Below are 19,681 nucleotides of genomic sequence, written 5' to 3' on the forward strand. Positions count from 1 at the left end.
TTCCGAGTTCTTTACAAGTAGTGCATATGGAACAGAAAGATAACCTGACTTTGAAAGAGGTTTGAAAGCTATTATAAAATTGCCAGATGCTTATCTGATAGTGTAAAGTTCACTTGATAATTCACTGGACACGGCCTTTCTATGAACTGGTTCTGATAATGCCCCTGCTCTTTCTCTTTTGTCTTTCTGGTGTATTATGATTACGAAATTTTTGCACTATGATTCCTAATGATCTTCAGAGCCTTGAATTTCCTGTTACTCCTTTTTTGTTTGTTTGTTTAAACTGTGCCCAGATAATGAGTATTTTCAGAAGATTTTCAACAGATGGGAGTTAACAAATGTCTATAGAAATGTGGCTTTGTTCTAATAATAAAAACTAACATCAGAAAAGATGGCAGAAGTGCTAGCAAAATTAATTCTTTAATTTGTCTTACCAAATGTTACCTCAACAAAGAGATTTCTGCATTTAACAGAACTTCCCTTTCTTGCTACTTGAGTTTACATGGAATAGGTTCTCTCATTTCATCTTTTGTAAAATGTCAGGTTTAATATTGCAACGTTACCGTATTTTTTCTTGCTGATTTCTATTGCTTTAGTGGTTAAGGACTTGAACTAACAATGAGGAATTACAAGCTGGTTTTACTCCTGGTATTTTCCGTCCCTGAAACTAGTATTTTGCCATTTGGCTATTTTATCATTTTGTTTAGAGTCAGTGCTGTGTTTTCAGGCAGATTTTATTTTTGTATTTACATGAAGAGCTACACCAAGAAAGCGTGCAGATTCTATTTGAGTTACATGAGTACACATACATTTACATCTTTCAAACCCCTACATTTTTGACATAATTGAATGGAATCCTCATTATTCAGTCATTCAGATCATCTCATATCTTCTGAGGGTGAGCACAGCCTCTAAATTTGGCATCTGGGTATTTGAAAGTGTAATGCCTTGTTGGCAGTGTTCAGTTTACTCACGGGGCTAAGGTCAAGAATTGCCTGAAGCCTCTCGATATTTAGAGTTATCTATTTACTAAGTACTGTACTTAAGTAATTAACAAGCTCATGTACAGTGCCTAGCAAAATGGGAACTTTATCTTAATTGAATCCTCCAGCGCAGTGATAGTAGCCCTTTTTGAAATGTTGTATTTGCTCAGAAATATTCTTTATCTGCTCTTTTCATCCCTTAGGACAGTCTCCTCTCCTCCTCCCAGCCCCTGGCTGTTAACTGCCTCCCCTTGCAAACTGGTTTTCAGCTTGGTGCTAAAAAAAAAAGGTGGCACTGAGCAACTGCAGCTCTGGGAATGTCTCTCTAATAAAAGTTGCTACCTGTTATTTTAATCTAGCTAGGCAATGAAAAATAAAGTCACAGCTCTTCATTTTGTGAAGAAATATGTTTTATTTACATCTAGAAGTTTCATAAGTTAATTGCGAACACCGGCATGAACTACCACTTTCATCAGGGCACTCATTCTTGCAATGCCATGTTTTAAATGGCAGATTGTGGTATGGCTTCCTCTTGTGAAACAACTTTACCGGTAGCCCTAAGGACTTTCAAAATTTTTATACTGGTCTCAAGAAAATGAGAATATCTTCTTTATTCATACATTCCTGCAACCAACTGTATATCCTGTTTATGGTGTGACTCAGTAAACTTTTTTTTTTAAACTGATAATTTATAGGAGTTCATCGTGGTTTAACCTGCCTCTGTGTGATAAAAAAAATTAAGCCAAATATATAACTGTACAAGAAATGAGAATAAAAATAACGACAAATATATGTAAAATCTTGTATATTACTAAATTGAATATAATACAGTTTTAATGTCCCTTTTTAATTCCCTGTGCTGTTAGACCACAGATAATTTCAAATACACGTGAAGTCCTAACAGACTAGGTCATAAGGGTTTCTTTATTTAAAGTCAGCATTGTGAACCTGCGGATTCTTAGTATGATCACTTCAGTGATCTGTCATCATCACAAAGGTTGAAAAATACGATAGTTCACCATATATACACTACTTGTGATGGGATTAAGACAACATTCCCATACTGAATTACTATGATTTATTGTACTTTAATTTCCCCTCTTGGTAAATACAGGTGGTTACTGAAATTTGAGTTGTGGCATTCAGACTGACATTCAGGATATGTTCTTTTTATTACCATCTCCAACAAAGTTTGACAAGAAATAATAAACGCGGTGATAAGTAAGATAGAGAAGATTTATCATGAATCTTTTATGCTGCTGTGCAGGAAAGCTTGAAAAGATATTTTGGATGCTAAGAAACAAGAAACTGAATCCTTAATGCGTTATCATTGAAGTCATTAAGCTTTGTCTTAATGTCAGGCACAGCCTAATTTTGTGTACTAGCCACTCAGGACATTTTTGTTTCTCCTTATATGTTACAGCACTTAAATTGACTCCAAATAAGCTATTTGTACTAAATTTTAAAGGAAGTCTGAAGATAATAATTCCAAATGTGCTGACGTTTAAGGCTTCTTAACTTGCATAGGACGTCGGTATGTTTGGTACTGTTTGCAGAAGGCTATTGTTCATTTTGTATATAAAATTTTTGGAAAAAATCTTCTAGTTTTTTTATGGGTTTTGTTTTCAGTATTTATTCAATTGCTCTATTGGAGACAGATTACATCGTGAGCATAACTTTGTTAAAACTCACTTTTTTTTTTTTCTATTCAGATCAGTCCTACAATTTTCTTTTTCCAGTGTGTCTTACAAGTATTTATAAATGTTTAATTTTTATTTTATGTCCAGCAGGCTCGCAGATGGGTCAGGGACTCTGGAGAGTTGCTAGGAACCAGCAACTGCAACACCAAGGTTATGGTGGACAAGGCTACCTTACCAGAGACCATGGGAGGAGGATGGCTACTAACAATGTTCCCAGTACAAGCCATCGCAAACAAGCCCAAGGAGGCATCGACATCTACCACCTGTTGAAGGCAAGAAAATCTAAAGAACAAGAAGGATTCATTAATCTGGAAATGCTGCCACCAGAGCTTAGTTTTACCATTTTGTCATACCTGAATGCAACTGATCTCTGTCTGGCCTCGTGCGTCTGGCACGATCTTGCTAATGATGAGCTTCTCTGGCAAGGGTAAGCAAAAAAAACCAAAAGTATCACATGGACATAGTAAAAATAATTATTAGATTTTAAATTTGTCTTTTGTAATTCTAACCTGGGCGAAAGATTCCTACATTAAATGAGATTTGACATGAATGTTGTTAAAAATGTGTTATTCTGGATTTCTAATTATCATCAGGATATTGTTATTGGAGATTACTCGTGCTTGGTACAAGTATACATGTCTAGAACTACCCACCTGTTTGATATATCATGGGGAAAAAACCCAAGGACTTGTCTCCACTTTTGTATTAGCTCAAAGCACATCTCAAATATTTGTATTACTACTTCTCTGAACTTCAAACAAATGTCTAGCTTGAGCAAGCAAGCCTACTCAGCTGAAGCTCCAGGTAGAAAGGGATGAGAACTCATCCACTATACTCATCTTAGAGCAACATTAATGTATGTTTTTTGGAAGATGGTGATGGAAGGGGGAAAGAAAAGGTCAGTTCCACAAATGTGTCAAGTGGAAACACATTTATATATTACTTCTGCAGAGTTTGTATGTCCAGGAAATAAATAAAAGAACATTCTGTCAAATAAAATAGTATAAGATCAAAATTTAATGGAAAATATTTTCTTTGACATTTGGTGTTTTACCACAGTAGGAAAGACTCATGAAATCACACTTATCTTTAGAGGAGATGGTCAGCAGAAGTTATATCTTCTTTCACAATATATTTTTACCCATTAACTTAGCAGACAGTGAGAGTATTACTGTAATAGTTGGGTGGTTGGTAGGTCCCTGAACCAAAGCTTGAAGATACTAGAGCTTCTTAGTTGTATGCAGTATATATTTTTAACATACGGGGGGGAGGGGGGGGGAATAGGTATTTTCTTCAGAGTTCGCCGTGGGAAATAGCTCAGGCATTTTTAGTGAAATCTTTCCAAGTACTCAGTTCAAAATGTACACTTTGATAGTGAAAATATGTCCCGATTTAGCAGATTAGTAACAATCCCAAATGACATAATCTCTGTAGACGTTTTAGTCTTCAATATTCTACGTGTATTGGATGTGTTTGAGTTTAGGCTTTGGCAGGTCCTGGGGCTGCAATTCTCAACTCAGGCCAGGTAAGACCCACATCTGTCCCGTGTCCTCAGTGGCCAAATTATTTACAAAACAGATGTGTTGAAGCAGAGCTACCAGTTCAGTAAAGAATCTGGATAATAATTGGAGTGCCAAGAAAGAGCTAGTTCAAGGGAATTTCATATGGTGTCATCAAAGAGACTGATGAAGCTGAGACAGGGAGTTGGGGTGGGATAAAAGGGAAAGAAACAGAGAAGCGGTGGGAGATACAGAGGGATGGGGCTGGCTCAAGTAATTAGGACTGGTCAAGACTGGAAAACGGACAGTCAAGTGGAAAATGACCTGAAAGCAGTGAGTTAATGGCATCACTTTGTGCCCATTGGCTGCACAACTGGGGCACAAGAAAAGAAATACAAATTTTTTTATACTGTCCTACTGCCACAGGAGAACAACTTGTCCCAGTTAGCCAGTGTTCAGGTTCCGGGAGTGCCAGGGATCCCAGCTGCATGGATGTCATTACAATGCCACCTACTGGGATATGTTTTGAGATTGCACTCAAACACACTAAAACCTGTGGGAGAAGAAAACAGTAATCATATAAATGAAGACTTTTAGCAATGATTGTGCAAAAGGCTCAATAACTAAGTGTTCTGAGCAACCTGGTTCTAACTTTTCCTATAGTTTGAGTGTTTGGCTTTGCACTGTTGATTGCGCTTTGGTTCTGTAAAATACATGAAATGCAGAAAAGAACTTTGATAACAGAGTGATTCTGTTTTCATAGGTTGTGCAAATCCACTTGGGGTCACTGTTCTATATACAATAAGAATCCACCTCTAGGATTTTCTTTTAGAAAATTGTATATGCAGCTAGATGAGGGCAGTCTCACCTTTAATGCCAACCCCGATGAGGTAAGTAAACTGTCGTAATAAACAGTTAAAATAATTGTGATCGTTGCTGTGTAATTATAGCCATATTAAAGCCAAGTTTTAATAGGTGTTTGGTTTACTGTAGGAATGGTTAATACCCAGTTACAGCCCTATCCTGATCTTTTTTTGCGTATGGTACACATCATTTACATGGCTCACCTCTTAAGCGCTCTGTACAGCAGTCTGACCTACGGATGCCAGAAATTCATAACCACGTATTGACTTAGGAGGGAGGCAGAGATCCCAACTGAAGAAAACAGGGAATTTAAAAAGGACAATAACACGCTTACATAAATTAAAGTGCTAAAATGCTTCTGCAGAGTATGAGTTTGATCCCACTTCAGTTAAAGCAGGGTGAGGTATAAAGTAACGCCGGTTAGTCCTATGACAATTACGGTTTCTTGTAAGGGATTTTTAAATATGTCCACTCTCAAGGAGCAAATCTTGAAATACTATGAAAAGATGTCCCAAAGGTCAGTATGATTTGATTTCTGTGGGTTTGTTATGCATAAACACAAACTTGCTTTATAGTATATAACAACATATATTTATTTTCAAAAAATACCCCATGTCAAATGAAAAGCCGTCCATTTACTAATTCACGTAACTCACTGGAAAACTTGATTTCTGCATATTTCCAAGAAGAAAAGAGTTTGAGAGTAGATGGCTTTTGCCTGGGAGATAGGCAATTAACACCCAGGTGACAGAGGGAGTCTTTTGGGTACAAAACCAGACTCCTGCTTCATGTTTCCTGGGAAAAGAAGGTATACGCTACTGGAAAAAAGGAGTGTTAACTTCCTGCATTATTTATACGTACGCAAGGAAGTGGTAATTGAATAAATCCAAAACAGGAAAAGGATTAAGAGACATGAAAAGATAAAATTCTAGGAGCCAACAGTTCACTCTGCTGATGTGATACAGAAAACATGAACTTGTGACCACGGGGTGAAATAAATAAAGCAGTCTTATGAATCATTACAGTAATGTAATTTGGTTTAAATTCTTGCTTTATCTCATATTCTGCTTGATAAAGAAACCCACTTCTTTTATTAGGCGCAAATTACAGTATTTTGTAATTTCTCTGGCAGAGCTGTGACTTGAGCCGTGACAGGCGGTGCTGAGACGCCTTATCAGCACCTTACCTCAGGAGTGATTAGCATTGATTTTCAGCAGGATTTTAGTGAATTTAGTAATAAAGGTAAAGCTTTTCAAATGAGACACAATATTTAGGTAACTTAAACGTGTTTTCAAGAATATACCGAGTTTTAACTGGTAATAGCTTTGTCTGCACAAATTTTTCTTTGTGTTCCGATTTGTTTTAACGTAATTTTTCACTTACTGTCTTAGTTTATAACATGTTGTGATATTGCAACCTAATTTAAAGTCGTCTTGGTAGGCTTAAAGGATTTGGAGCCTTCACAAAAGGCACTGAGTAAAAAATTTGTTATTTTTAAAGGAAATTCAGATCTGCAAATTAGAGCTAGCTTATAGTAGTTAATTAGCTACTTTTAGCTAATATACCTAAATTAGATGTTAAATTTATTATGCTACGCTTACTTCTGGGTTCATCATGGTTATATTGTACAATAGTAGAAGAAACCGTCTGCTTCAGGCCTAGTGAGAGCCGAGAACCTCAGGGTATCTCCTAAGGGCTTCTGTTCCTCTCTCCCTGTGGAGCACCATAGCCTGGCAGGAATTATTCAGGGCCTGAGTTCTGGGAGAATTCACAAATACTATTGCTTTTCTTGTTTACCACTGTGATATTGGCAGAATTATTCTTATAAGGACACTGTGACTGGAATTTATGATATGACCATTCCACTATTACAAATTGTGTCTCGATTTTCCTGCCAAACTCTTGCTTTACATTTGATAACAGACCTGATCAAATTACTGTAAAAATAGGAATACTTACAAGCCACAGGAGCAAGATTCTCCAAAGGACACGTCCCATGTCATGAAAATGGGTAACCAGGCTCCCCAGCACCAGCTCCAGAGCTAGCGGTGGCTCACGGGGTAGGGACGAGCATCTCCACACGTTGTGGTAGGATTCTCCGGTTGGCCATTGTCGTGTGCATGGTGTTGTGGTATCTGCTGTAACTTCACGTCTCAGTTGTGTGCATGAGCTTGCCTAATTCCCAGCAGGTGCTCACATTCTGCTCAAAGGATGTGCCTAATCACATCTCGCGTAATCTGGAAAAAAACCCAACCCAGTGCATGTTTGGTTTCTCATTATTTTTTTCTTTGGTTTTGTCTTTGGTTTTTGGTTTTTCATATGGCAGCACCATTGTAGCCAAGATTTTGGAACTTGGTTTTTATTTCTGTGGGGAGAAGGGGGTGGTTTAGTGTTAGTGTTAATCCTTGAATATGAATTATTACGTTGTTTAATCTGCCGACGTGGTCTCTGCTGTGTTTTATTCTAGAGAGCGTATGGTGTATGTGAAGCGTTTCTCATGCACTGCTCATTTCATAGCTCACACGCTTATGATTCAGAATTTGTAAGCAACCAGAAGTTATTTCCTGCCGTTCTGTATGCTGTTTCTAACTCCCTACCAAATAGTTTGTCAAGTTCATTACATGGAGCTATGCTCTGTAATTAAAATTGGAACCGAAGGTGGAAAAGAGAATCCTTTGGTCATTCGGTCAGGAAAGAAGATCTAATTTTTGTTTTGTTCCTAATGGTAACAATTCTAACTGATTCTATTGAATAGCATTTATTTTTATGGATCTGTTGGAATTTGGATTGTGCTGAAACTCTCACAGTTTAATGAAGTCAGGATTTCCTTTATGTAGCAGAATAACGACAAAGTAGTGTAAGACAGTGCTTGTAGTAAGCACTTTCTGCTCTTCTCATTGTCTCATTCATTACCAGCTGCCCTGAGTTTTGGCCAGAGAGGTCAGTTTTCTGACCTTTCCATGATTATAACTGAATTGTTGCATAAAGCTACCCTACCTGGCTTTTAATTGTAAGTAGTCAGTAGAGATGAAATATATCTGTGCTGTATATTTCTAAGCAAATTTTTTGAAAACTTTTCCTATTTCGTAGTGATCTACTAAGCAAGCCAGTTTTGAGATGCACTGATTTATCTGTCCTAAGAATATTAAAAGTATGTGTATGTTGTAGAGGGAAGAAGTTCTTTTGTTATGATTTATCTAAAAAGTCGGAATGGACCAGAGAGCTGAAACCTTTTGAAAACTACATTAAGTCAGAGAACTTTAAATCTTGTAATTCACTAGTTATGGATTCTGAGTAACACTACATTGTACTTGTGATTTCTGCCATCATAAGTGTGTATCACTGAGACTGTATTTTAAAGGCATCCAGTGAAAGAGACACTGTTTGAGATGTATGTTCTATACCGTGTCCGCATTTGTCACCAAATGACTTGATTCATAACTTAGAAAACAAATCTTAGGAAAAGAGTCTTATATTAGAAAATATAACATCAGTAGTGTGCGTTTTGTTCCAGAATATGCACCATGAAATATATTACATTTCCCTAGAAAAATTAGAATAATAATACTACCATACATGTCTAATTATTATTTACTAATAATGTTAGTGTTACCTAAAAGCCCCAATTAGAAATCGAAGCCCTACTGTGCCAAATAGTATAAATACAGAACAAAATGACAGTCACTGCCCCCAAATTTCTCTAAATAATTAAGCTAGTATTTAAACTTGAATTCCTATATTTCATCAGCTTTTATTTAAGACTCTTTTAATTTGGTTGGTGATCAAATTGTCTTTTTTTTAATACAGTCCAGACTAGAAAAAAATCAGCATTTATGTTGATACTTCTGTAATCCTACGAAAATGTAAAAGCGTATCACTCAGAGAATTATGAATCACCTAAAAATGTTAATGTAATATGCTACTAGTGATTTCCTTAGTCACCTTTTAACGCTAGTTAAGCTAAATAAGTAGAGCATGGTACAACCACTTATGGGAAATTTGAAATTTCGAATATTAAGTAAAATTTGTCTTTATTGACAAATGTATTTGTTCTAGATTTTCCTGCACTGCTTTTAAATGTGCATTAGGTAAAAAGCTTAATTGTCTCCCAACTCTTGACTTTGCAAACAATTCCATTTAAATACTAAAAAGATAAATCATGTCTATTTGTAGAAAAATACTGACTCCAAAACTTTTGTGCTGTTAATTTAGAATGTGTGGGGTTGTTTTGAATGCCTTTCTAACCAGAGGTGTCAAAGGCGTCTACAAGAGGTTTGGTGTTGACTGTGGTACTGAAATGCTTTGAAAGTACTTTCAAAAGAGAAGGAAATCAATGCAGACATGAAACCAATGCTGAAAAAGCAAACTTTTTTGATTTTCAGCTATCCCGTGTGGATTAGATGAATGGAAAAGCTCTTGGGAACAGGTAGAAATGGAGCTGGGAGTGTCAGGGCTGTAACGGAATAGGTTGGTAAAACAAGCGTCCTGTGACTGGGGAAAAAGGAGCAAGTATAAAATATAACGTTGAAATACAATGAATGGCTTTTGTCGTTACTATTAGTCTATAGTTATGGTTGCTATTTGCACATATAATATAAATCAACACTTTCATACATTAAGGTTTTATCCAGAACTGTCTGAAGTTCAGTGGGAAGATCTGCCTTCAGTCCAATCTTTCCTAAGAGAACCACCAGACAGCTGATAAATAACCTCAGCGCAGATTTTAGCAGGGTGTAGAACAACTTATCTCAGCCAGTGTACCTGCCACAAGCGACTGTTTTAGCTACCGAATACTAATTACTGAAGCAAATGCCTAGGTCTCATTAAGTCAGGATATACATAAAGGAGATGCTCTGCTGCTGGTCTTGTATCAATTGCCAAAATACTTGAGGAATTAATATGCAGCTGATGTTCATTTTGGTCTCCCATTTTTAGTTTCCTATTTAGCTCTAATTCAAGAAAGTAGTTAACCTTATGTTGTCCATCCACCTTATGAACAAACTTAAATATGATCTAATTTGGACTGAAATGCCAGCTTATAGCCCAATGCGTGTGTCATTATGGTCCTAAATAAAGGTTCTTCTTAAAAACAGGACCTGAAATTGCTAGGGTTATGGGGTTTTTTTTGTCTTGCTTGTATAAAACCTTTTATTTATTTTATAAACCATTATTTTAACAAAAAAAAAAGCATGCTTATTAGCTGCTATTTTCTATAAGAATGTAAGCAAAACTTATGGACTGATAAAACCAGCTAGATAATATTACAGGTGTTTGTGGGCATCTCACTCGTGTTACCGACATCTTAAGCATATATTCATTGGGTTTGATTTCTGGGGTCGTAAGGAAAATAGTTTCATGCTTTGGGATATTTCAATGACCAGAAAGAGTCCAGAATATCACTGAAATATTTTACAATGAAATTTGGCATGTGTGTTCCATAAGAAACGTGTGCTTGGCAAAGCGTGGAAAATTCTGAAAATCATAACATGAATATAAAATAGAAACATGTAAAATATAAACAATTGTCTTATCTTTTTTAACTTCTTGTGTGTGTGTTAGGCACAGTGTTCTTATTTATGTGTATGCATATTTCTATATGTTGATATTTACCTCTGCTTTGAAATCAGCCTGCTTGTGTTTATTTGCATTATTACACATTTAAACAAATGCATTTAATGCATCTATTTGAATGTGGTACATTGTATACATGTGAGAGCATTAGTGTTTTAATGAAAGATATTGAAGACTAAACACATTATGGCTAAGATTTTCTTATTTACAAAACTTATGAAATTGAAAGCTATGGTCCCTGCAGCATTTTATTTACCATTACAAAAGTATGAAAACCAAACTACTGGTCTACGCTGTAAAGAAAATATTAAAGAACCCTCATGCCCATGACGGGGTTCATAATTTTAAATTTCCTGCTATGAGTCTATGTAAAATCTCAACCATAACAAGAAATTGTTTCTTTGCATTTGATTTATACTTTTAGAGTGTATTGTGCATGTTGAAATGTGATTTTTGAGGAAGAGAAATCATTCTGAAAAACAAGCCTCAACTAATTTAGTAGGATTATGTTCCTGCGTTGCCAAGTACCTTGTTCCTAAACACATTATGAGGATTAAACATATTTATACATACGTGTATTTTACCCCAGGGAGTCAACTACTTTATGTCCAAGGGCATACTGGACGATTCACCGAAAGAAATAGCAAAGTTTATCTTTTGCACAAGAACACTAAATTGGAAGAAGCTGAGAATCTACCTTGATGAAAGGTAATTGGAATTTCTCTCGAGCCATTTCCTCTGTTTTCAGTGTACAGCGCCATTCAGCAGTATTTTTCTTGTATTGATGTAAATTTGAAGAGGTAAAAGTGGAAGAAAATGCAGCTAAGTAACAATGCTGCTAAATCTGAACAGTTATTCATGTGTCTCTCTGTATTTATGTGCTAACGCTTTATAAGAACCCCTGAAGAGACCACCTAAAACTGGTAAATCTCACATCTGTGCTTTTGCTGCGTTTTTGCAGTTCTGGGCATAAATTGGTTTGAAATTACGACGAGTGTGTAAACTGCACAGGATAATCTCTTTGCTATATGACATTCAGATTTTATAGATATTTTGCTGCTTTTTTTTACTTGAGGTTTCTTTTTTTCCTATCTCATATGGATGTTAATCAGAAAAAGCAGTTATCACTTTCCCAAGTGATGATGGCTTTGCAACTACTGTTGAATCATCTAACCGTTATTTGGTTGATCTTTCTCAAGATTGGAAGTTGCAGCCACCTTCTACGATGCCGTGGAGCATCCTCTCCCTGCTCTACCATCCTCTTCCTCCCCAATGCTTTCTCTCACCCTCTGATCACCTTGGGGTAGAGGGGAGTCAGGAGAGAGGAGCACCAGCACGGTCAAGGGGAGTTGAAAGAGGAGGAGAGTAATAACTTGGACCTAAATAGGAAGAGCAGAGGGAACAGCAAGAATAAAAGGAGTCGTTCCGTAGTGTTATCACGGCTGACAGTCCTGTGCTGTAAAACTTCAGATTATCCTTCTATTTGGCAATAGAAAAAAATTACAAAACCATTTAACATACGAGATTACAAGTTGATACTAGCAGCCCATACAGCCATTCATCTTCCCTTCATAAACAGAGTGTAATCAGGCACTAAAAATAAAAACTAGGGTTCTAAATATTGAAACTCCCCTCTTAGTACTGAAATGTTTAATGGAAAGGATAAACATACGAGAATATTCTTTGGTTCACTTTAAATTTGCTTCTAAATGTCCTTCAGATGTCTCTTGCACATCTGTCCATGTAGACTAGTCTGAATCCTTTAGATGTTTCTGTGGTCAGTGGAAAACGCTTGCGAGCATCGCACCCTGATGGACTTGGATTTTAAAGGGGTTTTCTGAGCAAACTTTATCTAACTTCAGCCTGGTCTTAACAAGATGCTCCTGTAACAGCTTCTACATAGGCACCAAAATCTGTGACACACATGAATCTATTCCCTTTATAGTCTACCTAGAGGCTTTGCTTCCTTTAAACTGCCTGACAAAGCCATTAAAAAAAGACAGTAATTCAATCTGCATATAAAGAAACATAGAATTCTGATTAATGTATATTTTTATAGTATTTGGCTACTATTGTTTCTGAAGAACATGTGTTTCTATTATCTTTGTGTCGTTAGTGATAATTTTCTTTGTCTTACAGCAAAAAGCAAAGCTCATAAACTATTCTAAAACTTGCCTTTTTTATTTTTTAAAACCTAAATTTTCATATTGAAACGGTTCAAAGAAACTTCTCTAATTCTGGGGGATTTCCTTCTACCAGGCGAGATGTTTTGGATGACCTCGTGACGCTGCACAACTTCCGAAACCAGTTCTTGCCGAATGCACTGAGAGAGTTCTTCCGCCACATCCACGCTCCCGAGGAGCGCGGAGAGTACCTGGAGACTCTCATCACCAAGTTCTCCCACCGATTCTGCGCCTGTAACCCCGATCTGATGAGAGAGCTTGGCCTTAGCCCCGGTAAGCAGATTAAAAAAAAAAAACAACAAAAAAAAGAGCTTTGATTCAGTGGATCAGTCTTTATATTTCTGGATGGTGCTGCTGTTTGTAATAGTTTTAAAATCAGCATCTACATAAGTATTTTTGAAAGTACAGAGGTGGCACGGGAGGGTTCAGTGTACGGGCGCCGTCCCACTCGGGCTGAAAAAAATCAAAATTAACAGATGCTTTTCTTAGACCCAGCTGATAAGTGAGGTTTATTTTCACGTTATCTTCCCTTTGCTTTTGTCTGCACTCAGGCTCTGTAGTATCTCCAAGTCCCCTCTTGCAAAGACTTTACACACTTAACATTTTACCCTGTGGATAGTCCGGCAGAAAAGAGAGGGGCTGTTGGACCTCGCTCAAGTTAACGAGCATTTCTAATTGGCTGGGGGGGAGCCAGGTTTGGGCAGGGGGACTGCTTACATATTTAAAGATAAGTGTCAGCAGGATGTTGGCCTTAGTTTACAAGAGCTTCAAGAATCTGTTTAAATGAATGTGCATAAAGCCCTTAGTGACTTTGGGCTAATGTAGAAATATTAAGAGATTTGTAAATGCTCTTTTGGCAATGTGCTGACATTATTACTTTGAAAATTGCTGTATTAAATGTTATTTCACTGGGATACCCTTTTGAGTGGTTACATGTGTGTATATAAATACAATTATAAGCCCAGATGATGAAGACCGTACGGTTCTTGGACGGGGAATAATATTTTTAATACTCATGGTTTCCTTTTTAATTTTTTTTATTTATTCTCTCTTGCCTAGATGCAGTTTACGTACTGTGTTACTCTCTGATTCTGCTTTCCATCGATCTCACGAGCCCTCACGTGAAGAACAAAATGTCAAAGAGGGAGTTCATCCGCAACACGCGACGAGCCGCGCAGAACATTAGCGAAGATTTTGTGGGGCACCTTTACGACAACATCTACCTTATCGGCCACGTGGCTGCCTAAAAGCACAATTTGCTAGCACTTAACATTTGTAATTTTGAAAAATTACGTCGATTCAAGAAATGAATTATTTTGTAGAGATGGGGGTTATTTTAGTGCTGGTCATTCTAACCTCTGTATGCAATCAAAGTTGGTGTGTGTCTGTGTGTGTGTGTGTAAACTACCTTTTCTATCTATTTACCGTGGGGAATGGAAGGATTTGGAGATTTGTTTTTTCATAATTTTTTTTAGTTTTTTGCACAAAACAATGCCATTAGTCTGACACGGCCATTTATGAATGTTCAACTGACATTGCAGCCTGAGCTGACAAAGTGGTGACTCTGTGCATTAGATCCGCTTGAAACTTTAATAAGTTCCTTCTTTTTAGAATACCATGTAATGTGTATATATTTAACTAAAGAGATTTATAATCATAATTATTTTATTGTAAAATATTTTAACTAAAATTTCTCCTTTTATCTCTTAAAATAGTGTTGTACTTCTTTCTTTGGCATTTTTTTTTCACAATGCTGACTACCTCAGGTACGTAATTTAGGTGACACGTTGGTGTGAGTACTGCAATAAAGTTTATTCTAGGAGATGACAGAACACTTGTAAAAAGACGGTATTTCATGCTATATTGACTAACTTGAATTAGCTTATTGCCAGCCTGCTCTTCACACAATTCTAAAGGGTTCATTTACAGCTTAATCTGGGTTTTTTTTATGCAGGAAGCCTGTGTGGCAGAGCCAGGAATTGAACGCGAGTCATATCCCTCATAGGCAGGCGCTTTGCCCACGCTGCTGCTCTCCGTTTGGCACCGAGGAGGGGTTACATTTGTCTTAGGTACAAGAAGGGCGATGACAATGACAGTCCACATAAGGGCTACATAAATGACAGGGAGAAAAAAAAAATCAGCTACTGCTGCTCATTGTGTTCAGTACATTGTAGCTCTGCTCCACGTGCAAAAATGCACCCCAAAAAAGTTGTATTTTCTTATTGCGTTACCTTTAATCAGATGTAAATGCCCTTTGTATTTGTGTGGCAGCCACAGCCAAAGCCAGGGATCTTCCAGACAAGGTTTTGCGCTACCGCTGCCCTTTCCCGGGATAACTTCTCATCGCTTCCCCCTGTGGCGTTTCTTACATTTCAGAAAGCCCAAGGATGCATTCCGCAGCGGTCAGTTAATCCCAAACACAGCTAAAGATGATATGGTATGTTGGGGAGCTTTATTTAAGGCACAGGTATCTGGTCCTGGAAAAAAAAGAGGAAAAAAAAAAAAAAGAGAAGATGTCAAGTTGCAAAACTTTTAATGTAATCTGAAAAATCAACACTAAGGAGAAGTGTCTCTGTGGTCCTTAAAGTGATCTTATGATATGGCTTTCTAGAAAACACCCCTCAGAAGGTCTACGCTTAAAAAGAAGAATTCTGTCAATTTTGAAATTAAAACCAATCTTACCAGGAAATGTTTTCTTCACAAACCACGAATGCAGAGCGAGGCCTGATTCTCTTCTGACCGGTATTTGTGGAGGCATCAGTGATAACTGGTCTTGATTTTGCTCTGATCCGAACGTATGACTTGCTAATCTGCATTTCTCTTAATTTCCAGTTAATTTCCTCAGTTCCCATCCTCAGACAGACGCAGAGCAAAGCCTCTGGGCAGCCGGAACGTGGGTTTTCTGGAATAGACGAGTACATCATTTAACGAGGTTTAGAAAGCTCCAAGGCCAGTGTAACAGCCAAGGCGATAAATTAGAAAGAGGATGGTAGAGTTAAAGTTTCCGTAAGGCACAAGTCACAAGGGAGAAAACCCAAAACAACCCAAAATTGCCCCAAACCAACCCGGAATCATGTACAGACAGCAGCGTCTGATCTTCACCCGGGATTCTGTGGAGTGTTGGATGGTGCCCAACGTTGTGTTACCGACGCGGCAGCCAACCCGGCACACCAAGGGTGAGTTCCCGCAGAGGTAACCAAGAAACACAAAATAGACATTTCTTCTGGCCTTTTTTTTTTCTTTTGAAGTTTGGGTCTTTCTCCAAAGTGTCAGAGAATTATTTTTAATTTTTTTTATTATTATTTTTAAAATCTAGACTTCATTAATTTAGGCATTTTTCTGTCTTAAAATAAAAACACGTTTCAAGCAGGTATAACAGTACACTCTTGCAAAGTGAGAAAGATAAAAGTTTGAATTCTCTTAGTCGTCCTCCAAAAGTCCTCTAAAAAATGAAGTTTTGGGCAGTGGCTTCTTCAATGCCCTGTTGCTTTCTCCACATACATTTTAAAAGAAAATAGCGATAGATACTTTATTGACCTGGGTGTCCCCAAGTGCCCTCAGTGGTGTGAGGTGGAAATAGCTGCTGGATCAGGCACTTGGGAGAACTTGGGCAGAGGATCCCAAGGCTTATTCTGATCCTAAAAGACACTAAAGCTGGTTCCAAAGGGCCATTTTGGATATTTTGCTGATTTTTGTATACAGGGATGTGACAGAACCTGCTCTTTGGTCACATAGGGGTAACAACGGTACTGGCGTCCATCCAAATTTGTCTATTTTCTCAAAACTTTCTGTCTTGAATACCTTCCATTGATACTCCAAACAACAGATTCACACAGCCTTGGCTTTTTAAAATAAATTAAAGCTGCTTCAGCACACAAAAGCCCAAACAACTGTAAGTTAGAGACGCGGTTATCAATTTTTCAAGTGGGCAAGAAATTAGCATTCAGGGAAGAAAAAGATCGGTTTGTTCTCATCAACCTTTCCCTCCCACCCCCCCAGTGGAAAAAAGCAAAATTATAAACAGTTTAAAAAGACAGGTTTAGGAAAATAAACTGTCAAGCTGGGCAAATAAATGTTGCTGCTTCCCTGCAGTGCACTGCAGTTCCTTGATGTGCTTTGCATAAACAAATCCATCAAGGGGAATTGCTTTTTTTTTTTTTTTTTTTTTTGAGGCAGTAAAGCAGTAATAGTTTGGTTCTCTGGGTGAGGGTGTCATTGTGCAATCTGATACCTTTTATAGTTGGGTTTTTTTAGAAAAACAAGTATTAAATTATTTTAAGTACCGAAGGAGAATGGAGGTCTGCCGACTTGATCGTGTTAAAATGTCAAAATAACAATATTAAGCATTTAGAAAAGTCAACTTTTCTTGCCTTATATTGGATGGGGGATTTTGAATTTTTTTTTCTTTTCTCATATTTCATGGAAGTATCAGAACTAATAAACATTAAGGCTGGTGACTGGTTCTCTGCCGCTGTAAAATCTACTGCCATTAAAGCGGACAAAGGACAGACTTAAAGGATTTCCTGTGTCTCCCATAGGCGCAGCGCCGTTTCCTCTCGCCTTAAAGAGAAACACTATACAGGCTTGTATAATCTGCTTATAATAGGGATTTTTAGTAAGACAAAATTTTATGTGATCCCCTAATATTATTTATCAGATGTTAAGACTGGCCGTACGATGTGTGTAGTTAAATCAAAGCCGGCCAGCTGGAGTTAGGTACAGAAATGGGTGTCGATGGAAAAGCTTCAGAGGGATCACATCGTTCCTTCATCTGCTTTTTGCTGAGGGTGATGTCAGTAAATTTGCAGTTTTCCTTTCTTATTCCTATAAAACAAACTTAGAGAAGAGGCGGATCAGAAAATATTTACACAGAATAATTCCATCGCTCTGTGAAATCTTCTTCCCTTAAAAATTAGCTTTCTGTATTTGCTTTAAAATTTAACAAGAAAGCAAAAAGCTGCAGTTCATTGAAAGACTGAAGAGACTCATTTTCAGAGCCGTGGTTCGCTCCTAGCTCCTGTTACAGAAAACGAGCAAAAAAGCGCTTTTCAGATTGCTAGCAATCCCACAAAGGTGTGATTTTTTTTTTTTTTAAGCTTAAAAATGCTACTTCTTGTGCGTGAGCCCACCACAGAAATCAGGCGTATTTCTCTGCCAGCGGCGTGCTGGGGGTACCGGCTCTTTTCGGAGAGAGTTATTCCTTTGTCAAAGTCTCCGCTTTCTTCTGGGCAGCGTCGGGGAGGAATGTTGGATTTAATTTAAAATGATTAATGAGATTTTGTCAGGCTCCCCCGCCTTCGCCACCGCTGCAGTTCGTCAGCACAACAACCTGGGGAACCCGGACGCCGCTCTGTCGCCCGAAAACGGCTTTCCAGGAAAAAAATAAACCCCGGGAACTGGTGCCAGGTACATGTCAATGGTATTGTCTTTCAGCCGCTGACAGCTTAACTCGGAGTTGGGACATTTACACATTCTGAGGAATTGGAGCCCATTTGTTATTTCAATAGTTTGCTTTGACAGTGGGCACCAGCAGCAGCTGTGGTTTTCGGAGCAGGCGCTTTGCTATGAATCTTATGGAAAATCCTATCGTCCACGCAGCCCAGAAATTCTTTAAAAAGGGGGAAAAAAATTATCAAAGCTGGTTCGGGTAAGCTTTTTGAGAGAAAGAGCATCTCTGCAACCTGTCTGGGTCCCATCCCCTGAGCCCTACGTGTGTCCAGGGGACACGTGGCCAACACCCAAACCCAGCCGCGCTCACAGTCCTTTTCCTACATAACCCTAACTTCGGAAAAATGAGCAATTCTTTCGAAATGTAACACGGAGCTGTGGGAGCGGGGCCAGAGGAGGCCACGGAGATGCTGGGAGGGCTGGGGCCCCTCTGCTGTGAGGACAGGCTGAGAGAGTTGGGGGGGTTCAGCCTGGAGAAGAGAAGGCTCCGGGGAGACCTTAGAGCCCCTTCCAGTCCCTCAAGGGGCTCCAGGAAAGCTGTGGAGGGACTCTGGATCAGGGAGGGGAGCCATAGGAGGAGGGGGAAGGGTTTGACACTGAAAGAGGGGAGATGGAGATGAGATCTGGGGAAGAAGTTCTTTGCTGTGAGGGTGGTGAGAGCCTGGCCCAGGTTGCCCAGAGAAGCTGTGGCTGCCCCATCCCTGGAGGGGTTCAAGGCCAGGTTGGAGGGGGCTTGGAGCAACCTGGGCTGGTGGGAGGTGTCCCTGCTCAGGGCAGGGGGTGGCACTGGATCGTCTTTAAGGTCCCTTCCAACCCAAACCGTTCTGTGTTTCTATGATACTGAAAATTATTTATTATTTTCTCTTTTTCGCTTTCCTTATGGGAATTGATTCTGTTGGGCTACAGCTTGAGCGTTGTGTTCTCCTTACGCACAAACTGAAAAGAAGACTTTAATTTCTAAAGCAGCTCACAGAGGGGTGTTATCACCTGCCACACGGCCACCTTCTCAAAGCTTTTCTACTGCAGTTACTTAATACAAGCACTGAGTGAGTCAGAAAGCATTTAACCTCAGAGAAAAGAGAAATAGTAAAATTCAGTGCCCACGATGCCTGGGAGATGTGTAGAACAAAGAGCAGAGTCCCACCCCTACGGGTGTAGCACGGTATTGGTTTAAAAGAAAGGGCGTCTCGGTTTTAGTAAATTATAATCTAATTTTCTCAAGCGCCCTCGTGGTTTCACCCCCTTGTAGCCCGTGTGGCTGGCAGTGTCCCCCAGCAGCCTTCGGTGGGGGGGGGGGGGCAGCAAAAGTAACATCTTCTGTCTCAAAAGAGATTTGTCACCTGCTGTATCACAAAATCTGGAAGTTCTGCTCAAAGGCTGAAGTAAACGTGGCTGGCTGGGTGGGGTTTTCGTACTGTCAGGTACGTGAAGCA

At 38.6% G+C, this 19,681-nt stretch overlaps 1 protein-coding gene across 1 annotated transcript; it reads left to right on the forward strand.

Moving 5' to 3' along the window:
* The first annotated feature begins 2,778 nt into the window (after positions 1 to 2,778).
* Positions 2,779 to 14,508, forward strand: FBXO8 (F-box protein 8). Its single transcript, XM_074154960.1, has 5 exons — positions 2,779 to 3,110; positions 4,946 to 5,072; positions 11,207 to 11,325; positions 12,877 to 13,073; positions 13,860 to 14,508. The coding sequence occupies exons 1-5, from the start codon at positions 2,782 to 2,784 to the stop codon at positions 14,045 to 14,047; spliced, it is 960 nt and encodes a 319-aa protein (XP_074011061.1). The 5' UTR covers positions 2,779 to 2,781; the 3' UTR covers positions 14,048 to 14,508.
* The last annotated feature ends 5,173 nt before the right edge of the window (positions 14,509 to 19,681 follow it).

This window comes from Numenius arquata, chromosome 10 (assembly GCF_964106895.1).
Source record: "Numenius arquata chromosome 10, bNumArq3.hap1.1, whole genome shotgun sequence".
NCBI classification, from domain to species: domain Eukaryota; kingdom Metazoa; phylum Chordata; class Aves; order Charadriiformes; family Scolopacidae; genus Numenius; species Numenius arquata.

What these genes read in the sequence shown, in the direction of transcription:
- FBXO8 (XM_074154960.1), top strand. Translation starts at nt 2,782, where the DNA reads ATGGGTCAGGGACTCTGGAGAGTTGCTAGGAACCAGCAACTGCAACAC. An exon ending in TTAATGCCAACCCCGATGAG is followed by an intron (nt 5,073 to 11,206) that starts GTAAGTAAACTG and finishes ATTTTACCCCAG; the next exon opens with GGAGTCAACTACTTTATGTC. An exon ending in AGAATCTACCTTGATGAAAG is followed by an intron (nt 11,326 to 12,876) that starts GTAATTGGAATT and finishes TCCTTCTACCAG; the next exon opens with GCGAGATGTTTTGGATGACC.